At 39.4% G+C, this 16970-nt stretch overlaps 1 protein-coding gene across 1 annotated transcript in view; it reads left to right on the forward strand.

Moving 5' to 3' along the window:
* Positions 1–16970, forward strand: part of NPAS3 (neuronal PAS domain protein 3) — a 640005-nt gene that overhangs the window by 604638 nt on the left and 18397 nt on the right. The window contains exons 9-10 of the mRNA XM_068397366.1: positions 5272–5465; positions 11705–11811. Of these exons, the coding sequence (XP_068253467.1) occupies positions 5272–5465; positions 11705–11811 (301 nt within the window). The remainder of the gene's footprint in view (positions 1–5271; positions 5466–11704; positions 11812–16970) is intronic.

Consider the following 16970-nt stretch of genomic DNA (forward strand, 5'->3'; position numbering starts at 1 on the left):
TAAGAGTGGCCACTGGGCGTATGCAAACTACTTTACATGGCTCATGCTGCAAGTCCAATGTGTCCTCTGTGCATTAAGCTAACTATACACGATGGCGAATTGATCCGTGCGTGTACAGCGAGTTGGATGCATGTGGGACACATCAAACTTGCTGCACATGTGGGATGATCCAACATGTTGCAGCTGTAGGAGCTTACTCCTTTTCAACCCCAAAATGTCATGCTCCATGGGACCTCCTGTTAGGAATACTGCAGTGTTTCTAGAAATGCAATAAGTCTGAGAATGAGATATGCAAGTATTACTGGAACTGCAAACACAAGGCCTTACTGGACCTCTCTGATCCCAGCTGCTGCTGAATGATAAGTGTAGGCAAGTGATATATTTTCCTAAAGCTTTCCTGAAGACTGTGAGAGCAGGCTTTGGTCTCAATGAGGATGGGGCTGTGGAACCCCAGATATAAATGGCTTCTGACTATGAGAAAACATAAGCAAATAGAAATGTTGTAGAGACTACAGTGGGGTACAGGGAGGAAAGAAGAGAACTGTGGTAGATAAAGAAACCTCTACTGAAGTTTAGGTTGATAGGCATGGATATATTTTGATGTTAGAAAAGGAGAATCTTCAGGATATCACTGTGTGAACTCCAGATGTGACAGCGGAGTGTTTTCTTTGAAAAGTCCAGAGGGAAACTGGTTTCCAAATGTTCAGTCTTAGCTTAGAAATCACCTGAAACCATATAGGAACCCTTTCCCTTGTGGAGTGTTAAAACATGTCTCACTAGTGTCACACGCAGGTTTTGAGATGCATGTCCCTGTACCTGTGAGCAAAGGAGCACACAACTCTTAGAAAGAAAAATGTAAGAACATAGCTATGGTTTGCAAGGTATTTCTTCAGCCACTTTTTGCAGTTCAAATTAATTGTGGTTTAAAGATTTAGGGTTTGATTTTGGAAGTATAAAATAACATCTTTGTGAGACCCAAGCAAATATATATATTCTGTGAATCACAGTTGTTTCTGTAAAAAGGGATAAATGTATGTGTGAGTTGTTCATAAGGCAACTGAATAAATATGTAGGCACACAAACTAAATTAGCATGTTTTCATATGTGATGGTCTTCTCAAAATTTGGATCTAAGCAATAATTTTAAGGCTTCAAATACAATATCTCATTAAGAGAAATAAGTGGAGGGAGCACTTCTGCCAGTTCTGTGGTTTCAGTCCAGTAATAAAGAAAAAAGAAATAGTTTAGAAATTTCTTTCTAATGGTTGTTTAAATTTTGAAGAACACAGAGACATCTGAAAGGTGAAATTCACAGATTTTTCATGCTTGCCGGTTTTTATAGCCTCTGGTAATGCATGTCCTTACTCTGACGTCACATGTATGTGAAAAAATTGATGTAATATTTAAAGATGTCTTTTGACAAAGAAAGTATTTCCATCTCCAGAGGTGAGATTTAGCTTTAAAGGGTGGTGAGCAGGTTCCAGATGTGTTTTTCAGTCGCTGGGCTTTCCTTTCCTTAAGTGTTGACAGAGGGAGGGTTTTATCAAGGTCTTTGGGATGTGCTTGTTTATAATGAGTAGACATTAGTAGAGCACATCTAAGTGCTTATCACTAACAGATGACTAAAGAGAGCATATGGCAGGGAAAAGAAATATATATTTGTCCAAGCAACGTGGCTTGTTAACACTCCCACACTCATAAACTGTGTTTACATGTACTTACAATATTTTGCAAATCCCTTTTCTAATCAGCTAAAAATAAAAGCCAAATAATGATTTTTTGCCAACATTGGAGTGTCAGGCAAAGTTGATTTAGAATTTTTTTTAACAAAGCAATTAAACAGTACAGAATATTTTTATAGTATTTGTTTTGCTTCAACACAACATCTTTACAGCAGCGTGTGTGTTATATTCATTTCACGGTGTTAAAGGTTTCATTGTTACAGAATGTTTTGTGGTTCACCCACCTGTCTGCCCAAGTATAACTATTATACAACCAGGTTATGCTACAAGCAGTAACACAGGTCATAATGACCTATGTCAAATCCTGGTCTAGATAAGGTCATAAGGTTTATTTTGACCATGAGATTTTCCTCTGCTTCTATATGATGAAATCATCATGCAAGTTACAACATCTGCCAATAAACAGTTTGTAAGCAAAAAAGTCTCTGAACTGTTAACCCAGTCCAGCTCCCATTAGAGTATAAAGGGGTCTTGCTACTAGTTTCAGTGCACCTTTTTCATTTAGGAGGTAGATGGAGAAATGCTGGTGAAATCTGTACAGCTCTTGATATACAAAGTTTCTGATGATCCCTGTGATCAGGGATATAGCATTCACCCACCTTTTTATAATGGACAGAACACAGTATCACTGTCTTCTCTTGCTGTGACATCTAAATATGCCAGTCTATTCATATAGCATTATTAGAAAGAAGACAATTATAGTTTAAAGATGGATTTGGACTCTTGCATACTTCTCAGAAGAAAGCATTTATAAAGAAAACTGCACAGAAGAACTGCATTTACTTTTGATTTTTAGAATATTCCTAGCAAATTTTTGTTAAATATTTACATCTGGATCCAAGTATTGTCCTTCATGAAACAGTTTATTCTTGCAATTTAGCTTCATTAAAGTCATAATACTGCTTTAGGTTATGACAGACTGGTGCTGAGGGATTGAATTATAAAGAAATTAATTTTAGCTACCGGAGATAATTGACCCTATAATTCCTATCACCCCTAATCCCAGTTCAAATGAACCAGTGTTAAAAGTGGCAATACTCACAATGTAGACAAGGTCATGACAGCTAGAATTGTTTTTTACTACCAATTAGATTTCCCACTTGGTGCATTTGACTAATATTGTCATAGAAAGGGATTTCAGGCATGGAAATACAGTTTCTTTAGAGGCACACAGGCACTGGAACTGATGGGCAGTTTTCCCAGTGTACAGAATCAGAATGCAATTGAGTCCTGACCCCTAAAATTTGAATTCACATGGGGATTTAGAACACATTTTGATCCATGATAAAGCTCGGAACAAACTAAATAATTTGAATCTGGAAGCAAGCTCTCTTGAAATTCAACAGTGTTAATATATGGTGGGTCTAGCAGGTTGGAACTGTCTCTTGGGGTACTACTACATCTGAGGTGTATTTCAGATGAGGAATCAGAAAAAAAGTGAGGTACAGACTGAATAGAGAGTTGTTCAAAAACAAATCATGTTGGTATTTAGCTGCAAATGACAAGAAGGCTTCAAAAAATACAAGGAAGAGATAAATGGTTTTTAAGTATGATATATCTTAAAAATTCCCTCAAGTGATAGTGCCAGCTTCAAACGTATTACCATAAGGACTCTCATGAAAAAACAACAGAACAATACTTTTGCATAGCACGTTCAGTATAAGATTAATTTTCACATTATTGCTAGTTATCCATCAGCATTTTTCCAAGCATTTACAGATTTGAGTTTTTGCAGTAAGCTGAAACTGCATGATAAAAAGAGACAGATAATGATAAAAAGCAGATGTATATGCAAGCCTAGCTAGAAGGAGAAAAATATACTATTACTGCCCCTCCTGTGAAGTTAATCCTATTTCTTTTAGCTATTTCTTCATTAGTTAATGAGGTCTTGAGAAAAAAATAATTAAAGTGTGTTTGAAATGGTGTTTTTGCATCCTTGCCTTTAGGAACTTTTTCAAGTATTTATAGAATAGTTTGCCCTTGGAAGGTGCATTAAGTGTGAGTTTAGGCAATAATTACTTCAGATGTGGGTGGTCAGAAACCTGCAACTAAGATGGACAAACACTGTAGCTAATCACCTTCCTCATTCAGATTCACTACACTGGCTGGAGTCAAAATGTAAAATAGTGGAGAAAGGAGGTATTTTAATGATTAGATTAAAAAAAGAAACAAACTTTAAGGCTTCGATCACAGATCTGCTAGCATGAATTAGATTTGAATTTGGGTGCACTTTGTGGTTTGCAGTCTTATTAATGAAAGATTTTCTTCTCTCTCACTTTCTGTTAACAATCAATCTCAGATCAGAAGCAAAGAGTTTGACTGCTGTCTTTGTGAGATGAGTGTCAGTGGACATATAACTACCTCCCATTTCTGTCACCTCCTCCAGTGCACTTGGTACCAACCAACATCTCTGTTGACCTCTGGGTAGTGAGACTGGGATCACAGTGAAAGGGGCCTCCATCTCCTGGAAGACTTCTCTTCATGTTGTAACACACTCTGAGGGTGAAAATCTGGGAGAGCCTGCCACTGGCAGTTCTTATGGCTCTCTTATCCATGAGCACAGGAACTGCAGTTTCCATTTTCAGTGTGATATCTGGCATCGGTGCTGTATTTATCTTCTTTTATTGAAAAAAACAACTCCTGTATTTATCCACAGAACTCCTCAAGCAGTGAAAGTGGAAGTGGTGGAGTATTCTTTTCCCAGAGTTTCAAGTTATTCAATTTCAGGCAGCACTCTTAGAATTTCACTCTCCAGTGGTGCAGTTGGATCTCCGGGGCATCTTCTGGCGTTATCTTGTGAATAGGGAAAGAAACCATCCACCCCCCAGAGCTCTCCATACATACATAGTGTACTAGGCAGAGGCATTACGTGTCTACCAGCTCTTAAAAAGCTTGCTGTGGATGCAAGAAGACAATCCTGTAGCTGAACTCGTTGATCACTTGTAAGGCTGTTGCTTCTCAAATTGCCAACCACAAAGAAGTAATTCAAGGCTGTGAGCAGTGTCTCCATGGTGTAGGTGACTAACAAGTAAATTAAATCCGTTCTGGAAAAGTTTCAAAACTGACAATCTTTTTGTCTCATATTCAATCTCCAAATGTTATAAAATGAATATTTTATTAATTTCTACCTTCATTATTTATGTTTTATTCCCCTCTCTCTTTTTTTTTTGTTGGATTTGTAGTTCATTTTTTCTTCTCTCTTTCTGTAGAAACCAACACAACAAAAATCACAAAAAAACCCCAAAAAACAACACCAAAAAAAAAAAAAGCACAGGAGTTCTGAGGTTTTTATTTGATGAATGTGAAGCATTTGCCTGTTATGTTCTTGTCTTCTTTTTTGCCATGAGGACATATAGGACATGTTGACAGCCAATATTAATAAGCTTAACACTAATACTGGCAGTTACTTAGTACAATTTTTGGCTGTGTTAAGTGGTCTGTAGGGAATAGTAATGCTATCCTTTAAAAGAAACTTGTCACAGTTGCGTCTAGAATTCACTGGGGTTTCTTTTATTGTTTTTATTTTCCAGGTGATTCATATAACAGGCCGGTTACGTCTGAGAGTGTCACTGTCCCACGGACGGACAGTACCCAGCCAAATCATGGGACTTGTTGTCGTTGCTCATGCTTTGCCACCTCCTACAATTAATGAAGTCAGGATTGACTGCCACATGTTTGTCACTCGCGTGAATATGGACCTCAATATCATTTACTGTGAAAATAGGTACAGCTTTTAGCTCCTTTTTTCTTTGTTTTAGCTACGTGTATTCTTTGTTCCATGGGCTTGGCAAAAAGTTTTTAAATTTGTGACTCCTGCAATGTCATCCTGGTGTCATATGAGAGCACTGAATTCACTCTCATCGTCATCACCTTCATTTTCATTACATTCTTAGAGGATAAAGGTAAATTAAAAACTATAATTTGCAGGACATCTGACTGGAATAGGAGAGGATAGACCAGGAAAGATTCCTCTAAGCTCTCCCTGCTTTTTGCAATCTCTCACCGTCCCTATCAGAGGCAAGATTTGGGACTACACAGACGTCAGTCTGACCTGTGTATCTATGTTATGTTCCCCCGTCCTCCCCTGCACAAGTCTTTCTGTCTGAAGTTTTAAAGTTTTCCATTTTTGAACTAATTTGCAGATTACAGCACATCATGCTCAGTGTTTAATGGAACAGAAGCACAGATGGCCTAGATAGTAGGCTAGAGAGGTGGGATCTGTTGCAATAAGAGGTGGGAAAACTGTAGAATAAAATTGGTTAAGGGTGTACTGGGAAAGACAGCAGTGAAATGGGAACAGGTGATGAGGAGTTGGTTGAGGGGGTGGCTATGTTCGATGTGGTGGCAACAAGTGATGTAGGAAGGTGGGAGGTAGGATTTAAATGCAGCTGTCGACTCCCTGGGGGCTGGGTGCCAGTAGCGTCAGGGTTCTCCACGGGGCTCTGTCGGGACAGGGCCTGGCAGCCAGTGCCCATCCCACCGCCCCAGATGGGAGCAGGGCAGCTGGGGGCACTGGGGCAGCCCCAGCCCTGGGCATTGGGCACCTCCTTGGGGACAGGCCAAGGCCAGGCCAGAACATGGGCTGGACCTGGCTCAGTGGGGCCCATGGCCAGGCAGGGCAGGGCTGTGGGAGCTGGAGACCGGCCCTGCTGCAGCATCGCTGAGGCAGGGGCTGATGTCCCAGGGGGGCTGACATGGGGTTCTGAGCCATGGGTGGGGTAAGGGGAGGCCTAAGGGGCTGAAATGGGGTCCTGGGCTGTGGGCAGGGTGGGAGAAGGCCCCAGAAGCGCTGGTCAAGACCATTAAGGCTTATTTGTGCCCTCAGGTCCCTGAAAAATAAAAATAAAAATAAAATCTAGGGAATGGGTATTTAGAGCACAGTGAAGATACTTAAGAAGGAAGATGATACAAGTAATAAAGAAGTTTGGGTACACTGATGGAAGTCTGCAGTACAGTGGAAAGGTTGGAAAGGAAGAAAGAAAGTAATGCAGCCAAAAGAAATTTTGTCAAGGTGAACAAACAAGATGACTAATGAAAGCTTTTCATGTGTCGGTAGCCATGTCATTTTGTAAGTTAAGAGTGGAAGCTCTCTGATGTAGGCAACAATAATTGCTCAGTCATAATGGAATACCTATGATCAGGATAGCACATCAATATAAACTTTATAAAAAGGGATAAACTCAAATGCTTTGTTGAATCAAGGCCTTAAACAATTTAAAATAATCTTGCATTCCAGTTATGAGGTTATCTTTGCTGTCATGTGGCTGAACTGCCACAATAGTATTAATAATAATATTACTTGGCTGTTAGAAAGAACACTTCATCTAAACTTCCAAAGCATTATCTAAAACAGAATGTATTATTCTTATTTTTAAGCTCAGAAAAACTGCCCTGTAGAAAGTGGCTTGTACAAGGTCACAGAGAAAGCTGGTAACAGTATTAAAGTTTGGCCTGAGTTTTTGCCTGTGGCTCTACCCAACGAACTTCTAGGTTCTTATAATCTGTTGGAATCTGCAGAGCTCTTCAATGGCCTCTGTGAAATGAGTTGCTGGTATCTGTCCAGTTCCTAATGAACAGATTTCCTTTTAACAAAATCACCTGCACTTACTGTTACCTTTGTTGGCAACCTCAACAAAAAAGCCAGAAATCAAATGGATGTGAAAAATGAACTATTCGGTCAGGTCAAGTATGATATGAATTTGTGGGCCATGTTAGAAAGATTTATACTTTCTCTGCCGTCAGTTTGGCATTTTTATGAGCCCTAAATTGTGTATGTTTTTTTTTAATTAAACATTTTTCTCAAACCTTTCCTTTACATTCGTGTAGCAATAAAACTTTCAAATGCCTGAGAAAGGCATCACCGAAAAAAATGAAATGCATCAGACATGGAGCACTGATTGGTAATCACATAGAAAAAGCTGATAACACATGGTAAACTGTGGTAAGCCAGCTGATTTATACAAGAAAGTGTTGAGATTACTAATGTTTTTCATTTGTTAAGGTAAAGGCAACATTATAAAGCAGCTTTTCCTTGTTTGTGATGGATTTTATCTCATGTGCTAGGGTAGAATGCATATGATGGTACTTGAATTTATGTTGCAATAGTTCCGTTTTAAGCCCTTGTGTCAATGTTAAAAATAGTTTATGAAAGGAATTTAAAATAGTAGAAACACTTCTGATGGGACTGGGAGGTGAATGGTAGCTTACTGAGGCAGTGGGATTTCCATTGATGGAAAATGGAGTAAGATTGACAGGACTCGGATTTCATAGCAAGTACAAAGCAGAATATGACTGTAAAAGCTGGAGGAATGGAAGGCACAGAAGAAGAGAAGGAATTAACTGAGCAGCTGATTGAAGCTGTCAGATGAATTATCTGGGCATTTGCCAAGGCCATTCTCCGAGTCGGGGAAGTTGGAATCTCTCTTCTGGGACTATAGAAAAGGAGATAAGTATCCCATCCTGAATATATGGGCTTGACTCCTGGCACTTGCAGGCAGAGGGGAAATTCTTTGTGGTGCCACAGTAAAGCAAGCACTACATTGATGAAAACAGAGAAAAATGGATCGATGCTGGGGAAGCTGTAAGCACTATTTATGGAGCAATGGGGAGTTACTGGCAGCTGCGGGGAGTATGGAGCAGAAGCCATGCTACTTAACTGAAATGAATGCTCACAGTGGACCATTGGATCAGCAGGGGTGAGATCAATAGTCCTCCTAGTTTTCCAAGTGGTTGCCTGCTTGCAACAGCAAGGAGTAGGAGTGACATTACTCAAGTCTTTGGGTGCATCTTGTTACTTTCCTCTGAATGAAGAGATCTGGATCAGAATCCTGGACTCAGTGCACAAACTAGTCAACAGTTAGCTTCCCTTTGAGACAAGATCCGTTAGCTAGTGCACTGGCTATTTCTAACAATATTTTGTTCTGAGACTGTTAAATGAGGATGTAAAATTTTGTTGCCTAAAATGTGGTATGTTAATCCATGTCTGTTTTACAAATGTGGGTTTCATGTCATCTAAACTTCACCATCTAGTCTAAAATAGTCTAGAATTTCTTTATTAGTCAGTGGAGTGAGAAAAGCACCTGCAGAGAACAAATTATCTTAGACAGTGATAAATAACTAAAAGCAAAATAAAGAGGCTGCTGCTAGAGTACAGCATCAGTCTGTGTATTTTCAGTGTCAACTGTTAGTGGTTGGAGACCATCTAGAGAGAGCCTATAGCACAGTTTAATGTGGACTGCAATAGCCATACCTGCTAATATATGCCCAAAAGAAATAACCCAGTGAACATGGTGTTTTCCAAATGCAAGAAGTTTGACCTGTTGGCCGTGACAGTTGTTGCCAATAGTTCCTTCAGATATGCAGAAGCAGTCTTGTGTAGAGAGCTTAAAGCCTACAAATGTGTGCACAATTTGGTCCTAATTCAGCAAAGCACTATACCATATACCTACCTTTAAATTTCAATCATGTTAACAGTCCTGTAAGTCACTGGAACCACTGATCTGCTCAAATGTAAGCCTGTGCTTATGGTTTACAGGATCAGGTCTCTGTATTCAGCAGAACCAAATTCCTACCCATCAACCTGTTGCTTTATTTTGTCAAAGGGCTTGGGAGCCACCAGATCTGCCTCCTAACTAGTGCTCTAAAATATACTATAATATTTCGTTCTTTTCTCCATACGAATTATTTTTTTTCCATCTTTGGTACCTTTGTTATAAGCATGAGTGTCGTATTTGATGTAATTTCTTTTGCTTCTGGTTTTGGTGTCATTGCTTGCCAGTGATCATCACTTACATCTGCATATTCTCTTTGTTTCTTCTTCAACTTTTTTCATCAAAAAAAAATTCTATGTCTTTCATATGTCTGTTTGAAACGGCTTTTTCTTAATATTATCCTTAAACTTAAGGGATTGTGAATCTGCTTCCACAGTCGCCTTGCTGTGTTCATTTTTATCTGTGAAGACTTTACACAAACACGCTGCTGAAGAGAAACAAAATAGAGCTGGGTCAAATTTACCAGAGGGGGAAGCAGAATGATCATCTTCCGTGTTAGCCCTGTGACCTGTAGCACTCGCAGCCTGGGTACATCACAGGGCAGTGGCCTGCCTGGAGATTGCCCCTTTCTACTAGGCTGGGCAGGGTTGGATTTCTTCTCCCTGATCTTGAAGCAGAGCCACCTCCTAACACACAGCACACAGTTCTTGGGCCAGGGAAGAGACAGCAAAGTGTGCCAGTGAGGAGAGTGTAGACATGGGAGGGGGAGAGACTTGAGTTCTGGTTGCTGCTCCATGGACTGTTTATACACTTAGTTTGGTATAAGAAGATAATATACAGTCCAGGGGACAGGAACCTTTAAATCTCAGACTCCCTTCCTTCTGGTGAGGTTTCTTATCACTAGGGAGAGATCCCTGGTCCTTTGCTTCCCAGCCCATAATTCACCGTGCAACCAAAGTGGAGGAACTCAGCAGGAGGGATAGGGAGTCCCACTGCCACCATTCCAGGCTTGTCTTTATCCTGGTTAATTGTGTCCTTTCTGAGAAGGTAGGAGAGGTGCTTTTCAACTGTGGTTTGTGCTAAACATTAGATAGTATCCCCAGATGGATATCCCACATTTGGTTAAGTGCTGTGACTACTAGGCAGTTGTTTGAAAGTGCACATCCTTCAACATGCTCTGTCATGAAAGTGGGAGAAGGCTGTTGGGTTTTGTGCTAAACTCGATTTGACAATTTTTACTAACAAATTTGAGTCCACCTGCTTTACCTGATTTTTTTTTGTGTTTAGGTTTTTTTTTAAATTGGGACAAACTACGAGTGCTGCTGTGGTGCTGTCTAGTGCTTCCATTCTCCTTCAGTCTTTCTGGTCTACCCATTTTCCCTGCCTCAGACACCCAGGCAAACACAGCTCTGCTAGTCAGGGCCCCAGTGGCTGTGTTTGCTCCCTCTGCCTGCTGGGAACCCCCCAGACCTATGCAGTTCGGTTTCTGGTTTAGCCTCCCCACTGGCCTCCCTCAGCATCACACTCCAGTTGTTTCAACTATCTATCTGGTTATATCAAGGTGTTTGGTGTTTCTTACAACTCCTTAAATGGATGGCAATTATATATTACAATTGCAAAGTAGGCTTAACCCCAATCATTGCAGCATATTTCAAACCCTAAAAAATTATTCTCTTTCTAGAAAACCAACATACTTTTAAATGCTTGTGTGAGCAAGGCATTTTCCAATTGTTTTGTTATTTTCTGTACTGCATTTAAGGACATTGACATCTTGACACTCCATGACAGAAGTTTATGCACACAGACACAAGCACGCAGACACACACGCACACGCACAAAGGTCTGCAGAATAGGTTTTAAAGTTTCTATGTGCAATAAACAACAAAGTCCCAGTTGAAAGGGCCCAGAGTGAAAGCTAAGCTCCCAAATGAATTAGACTAAAAAAGATAGCACCCTGAGGCATTGTGTGTCTCAGCATTTAAATTATATCCCTTGAAATATCAGTTTGGACTTGGTGCCAAGAAATGGTTGAAGAGCTTTTTCATGAATATACCCAATAGAAGACCAATCTGTTGCAATGAAATGTGTCTCTAATCATTTGGTATAAACATAACATGGTTTTACTTTATTATGTAACCTTGAATCATCTTGGTCTTTTAATGAGGATTTTGGATTGTTGCTAATGCTTTACAATTTCATGGAATTATATTGTCTTGGTGTTATGCTATGGGGAGAATATGCACGAGAATTTAACTTTCCACTTATTTAAATGGATAAAATGATTTCAAGGTTTCTTTAAAAAAAGGTTTTCTTTCTTTTTTCTTTAAGGATGTGTCTTGTTTGTACAGATATTCCATTCAAATTACTATAGTGGTGAAAAAACTTTTTAGCAGCTTTCACTTTCTGAGTCATCTGACAGTTATTGTATTCTTTTCCTTCTTGAATTATAGGCTGTATTTTTTTTCCTTTTTAGGATTAGTGATTATATGGATCTGACCCCTGTAGATATCGTTGGAAAGAGATGTTACCACTTCATTCACGCTGAAGATGTGGAAGGCATCAGACATAGTCACTTAGACTGTAAGTATTCCCATTTTTGTCAAAATAAACTGGTACGACACTTGATTGTTCCTGAACTATTATTTATATTCCATGACTGGGGTCTTCATCTTGTACCTGCATCTTGAAAACTGTCATAAGGTTTCAAAGAGGGTGGCTCAAATATAAATTTTTGTATGATTTATTTTCAATTCTTTTTATAGACATGTAAGATTGTTCACATATGTGGAAATAAAAAATTATATTTGTATTACCAGAGTTTCCAGCATCTGTTCATTTACACATGCTATGCATTATTTTACTCCTTCAGAGAGGTATGGCTTAGGTGAGAAGCTCCCTCGCTAGCACGGAAAATGAACTCCTCTCTTTGTTTTATATTTCTGAGTCATAACGTGAAGGTCAAAAACATATTTGGGATTTTACCAGGTTTTTCAATACAGAACTGAGCTACAGCTCTAGCAGTGTTTTAATCACCCTGTGTATTAACATCTAAATGGCCCCTATCCCTATACCATCTGAGTCCCTGTTCTTTGCACACAGGTGGTATCTGATCAGGATAAGGATAACAGAAGTACAAAAATATTACAAGAGACAAACCTTACCAGAGAGCATGTGCATGTGTCTGTGTATGAGGGAGGGGAAGTTCAGCTTGATTCCTTGTAATTAAACTCTTTGTATTCCTCTTATTAAAAGCCATAGGGCCTAATTTTTTTTCTTGTCGAGATCTGTTGACTTCAGTGATGGTGCTCCTGATTCACCCTGGTGTGAAAAGAGACTTAGACCTATAATCTCTAATTTATCTGTGCCTGCAGTGAAGCCAGATAATTCTTAGGAAGTTTCAGTGACTGACTGCATTTATGATTGACATGTGTGTTTTTCTTAAAGTAAAAGACTATCTGCAAACTGCCTCTTAAATTCAGAGTCCCAGATTTGAATAACTCTGCTTCCCCATGTCCTGCTAGCATTTCCTAATAAAAGGGTAGCAACCCAAATACAGCCACATTTAATTAGCTTTTTCAAAACCATATGACTACAATAGAATGCAGTATTAATCTTCAGTCTGAAAGTACCTTGCTTGATCTGCAAGGGAAAATAGGAGGATAACTGCAACTGGAAAGCAGAACAGGAACAGCTTCTATGATAATATATGGCAGCCAACAACAGTATCAAGCTCTGTAAAGCTTTCAAATAGTCCCTGAAGTTTCTAGAAGGTAAAGTGAATTTGCCATCAGAAGGTCAGGTTAGATACATTTCTGTGGAAAAAAAAAACAAAACACTATCCAAAATTATAAATAAAGTAATTTTGCATCATTTACATTTTGAGCATTTAATATCCAGGAGAATGTGTCAGTTGCTCAGAAATGAAGGAACAAATTCAGAAACTTACTTGGTGCTCTTGAAACTGGAAGTCAAAAATGACAAGTTGCACTTCCACTGCACTATCTGACCAAGGAAATAAAAGATATTTATGACTCAGACTTAACATACCACCTGGCAGAGATGAAGATCCCATTTGAAAAAGACCTTAATCTTCTGAATGACCACTTCTCTCTGAAATAGAATATGCTTTATGAAACATTCGTCTTCAGAAAACTTAGAGACCTGTGCAGACAGTGTGAGTGCAGTGTGGTCCAGTGTATAAGCACTGGACTAGGACTCAGGAGACCCTGGAGGCAGGAGTGACTTCTAGAAAAATCACTTTACCTTGCTGTGTTCCTGCTCTCACTGTATGTCCAGTTTAGCTGATTGGATTGGAAGCTTTATAAACACAGGGACTTTCTCCTGCTACCAGCATCCAGCATAGTGGGGTTCCAAACTTGGCTGTGTGGCTAAGGCATAATTATTCTTGCTAGGCTAATTTTTTTCCAACAGATGAGGCTGGTTACATCTTCTATGTATTGTTGTTCTCTTGGCTTATAGGAACATGATGTTCATAGAATCATTCAGGTTGGAAGGGACTCTGGGACATCACCTAGTCCCACCTCATGCTCGAAACAGGATCAGCGCTGATTCAAAACAACTGGTTTAGCACTTTGTCCAGTTGATCTTGAAAACCTTCAAGGTCAGACTTCCCATAACTTCTCTAAGTGGCCCATTCCAATTATCCTTAATAAGGGCTTAATTATCCTCACAGTGATTTTTTTTTTCCTTCTATCCAGTTGGAATTTCCCTGTTTTGATTGTGCAGCTCATGGCTCCATCTTTGCAGTAACCTCCTCACAGATATGCTATTAGGTCCCCGTGAAGCCACCTCTTCTTCAGGCTGAACAAGCATGGTCCCGCAGCCTTTCCTCACAGGGCAAGTACTCCAGCCCCTGACTATCTTGACAGACCTCTGCTAAGCTCACTGAAGTTTATCAATGTATTTCCTGTGGTGGGAGCCTAAAATTAGATTCCAGATGCAATCTCTAGAGTGATGAGTGAAGGGGAATAATGACTTTCTGTGATCTACTGGCTATACAGTTTTTAGTACAGCCCATAAAGCACGCTGCTGATTCATGCTTAGCATACTGTCCACCAGGACCCCCAGGTCCTTTTCCGCAAACCAACAACCCAGACAGTCAGTCTCCAGCCTGCACCATTGCAGGGAATCAGTCCATCCCAGGTACTGGATTTTGCATTTGTCTTTTTGTGTTGTTCAAACTCATGCTCTGGATGAAAGATCTTCAAGTTTAAAGTAGGCTTGGGAACAGCTCAGGAAGTATACCCACCCATTATAACTCCTGCAGAAGCTGAAGTGGTTCATATCTTTGTCCAGAGAGATGCTCGACTTTTCTAGCATTTGGAAAAAAACTTTGTAGTAAAACCAAGAGAGAGAAATCGCAAAACCCCAAAACACTTCGTAGCAACTTGTCCATCCTAGAAAATCAAGTTCAAACCAAACTAGAAAGAGAAATCCTTCTGCTTTAGTGACAATAAAATTAGAGCTAAAATTCAGGAACTTGCAGACGCTGGCTGTGGAAGGTAAAACCCAGCAGAACTGTAGTTCCCCAAAATAGACAATGCAGGAGATTTGCCAGTACAACATAGAAAATAATAGCTTGTGATTACAGTGGAAAATTAAGAGCAATATTATGCAATATTTTGAAGAGAGGCTGGAAGCTAAAGTAATGGTTAGAAAGCCCTACTGAAAAGCAGCAGGACTTGAGAAAGCAGCAAACCGAAAAGGTTGTGTTTGATGGATGACTGCAGAATGCAGCTAAAAATCTTGATAGATTTTTATGGGAAAGAAAATAATTTTTAAAGATTAAAACAAGAAGAATCCCAAATTGCAATGGTAGATCTAAGAGTAAAAAGAAACACAAATAAAACTGCTACTCTGCCTATTCTCTGACAACATATCAGGAAAAAAAATGGAAGAAGTAAGACCAGTACGTCCTGCCTTCTCATCCAGGTTATTCAAAGACATCAAAGAGGAAAACAAGCAAAGAAGAAAATGTTGCACAAAATCACACAGAAAAAATCAAGAGAGCTGTTGATGGCTTCAGATCATAGCATCCCATTAGAAACTTTGAAAAACAGGCCTTGTTAACACTATCTCAGCTAAACGAAGACAAAAGCAGTTTCAGGAATGTGACCATAACAAGTATGACGGTGAAGGTCTGCAGGACTATAGCAGTGACAACAGCCTTTTGTAAGGGAACTGCCGCCCTAATGAAAGGTCAGTTGCAGTCAATGGAAAAGCTTTCATTGGCTTCAATGGACATAGGGATTATGCCCTAAAAAAGCAAATTTATATGGACTAAAATTCTGACCCCAGTGAAGTAAATAGCAAAAATTCCGTTACTTTCAGCGGGGTCAAGATTTCTACTTAGAGATTTATGTTAGTTATAGCTTGATGCCCTTGTGGATTAATAAAACAACATTCATACTCTCACTCTACATATGCCTGCATTTATTCCAACACAGTAATACATAGTGGTGATCTCACAAGTTATTGAAGCATCAATTTTTTTCAAACAGAAATTTAAAAGTTTAGGGATATTGTTTCTATCTTGTTTCATTTACATTTTCAGTGATCATGCTTTTTCACAAATCTCCCAGCCAGTTGCTTGGTGTTACAATACTACATTATTAATCTGTTTCCCATTTTATAGTGTTTCATGGTTTCAAAAGCTTGGGAAACTTCTCATTTGTTCATCTTCACTGTGTTTGTTGTACAAATTGCTGGTTGAATCCTGACAGACATCACTTATCATAAGTCTGTCTCACAGGGACTATAGTTAAAATGTTCTCTAGTCTAACAGCCTGTACACCATCCAGCATCATGGCTCAGCTGTTGGCTCAGCTGACACACAGCAACTGGCTAAGCTGCAACAACTTGTGTTTGAAACTGAGCCCTCAAAAATTGCAGTCTAGCTGTACCCTGGCTCAGATACAGTCTCTAATCCTAGCTCTGTGTAACAGAGCTCTTCATTAGGATATGTGGCATGAAAGAGTTGAAGTTGAATGTTTTACATTTCATAGTTATGCATCTAGAACTAACACCCTAGAAAGACCCCTGGTGCCTTCGGTTCTACTTTACCACTTGTAAGAATGGGGAAGGTGATTGGATCCTCTCTTTTTACTTACCTCTGCATAGAAACATCGCAGGGCTGAACTGCCTGTCATGCATAGGGCAGTTCATACACTTTCACCAAGCCATGAGTCCCTGCGTGGGTAGAACTGCCCTTGTTCCAATGACAGGAAAATATCCCTGATCTTAAAGCTAGCAGGATACATTTTATGTCAAAGCAATATCAGAAATCAAGCACATTAATAAAATTACTGTTGTATCAGGTCTTAGCACCGTCTGTAGAGCTCAGCAAGGGCAATTGATACTCGCTGCTCTCTGGAGTATGATGCTGTGCATATGTGCTTCCTTTTGGTTGACAGTTATACAGAGGTCTAGAACATCTCCTTTTGATTTAAGAAGTATGTTTCTTGCTAGAATGAATGGATGTCATATGCTGTAGGAGTATACATCTTCCATTTAATTGAAAAAAATTAGTGATCTTCATTGAACATCAAGTACTTGATGTTACTGTTCAATGAAGGTCGTTAAAAATGCAGCAAGGAAGGATAAAAGCAAGACCTCTGAAGGCAACATGAATGTACTTTTGGACACTTATAGGACAATATGCCACCATTTGAAAATTAATATATTGCTTGTAAGAACACTGTCACACGTATATGTTAGTA

This window comes from Nyctibius grandis, chromosome 4, assembly GCF_013368605.1.
Source record: "Nyctibius grandis isolate bNycGra1 chromosome 4, bNycGra1.pri, whole genome shotgun sequence".
NCBI lineage: Eukaryota > Metazoa > Chordata > Aves > Nyctibiiformes > Nyctibiidae > Nyctibius > Nyctibius grandis.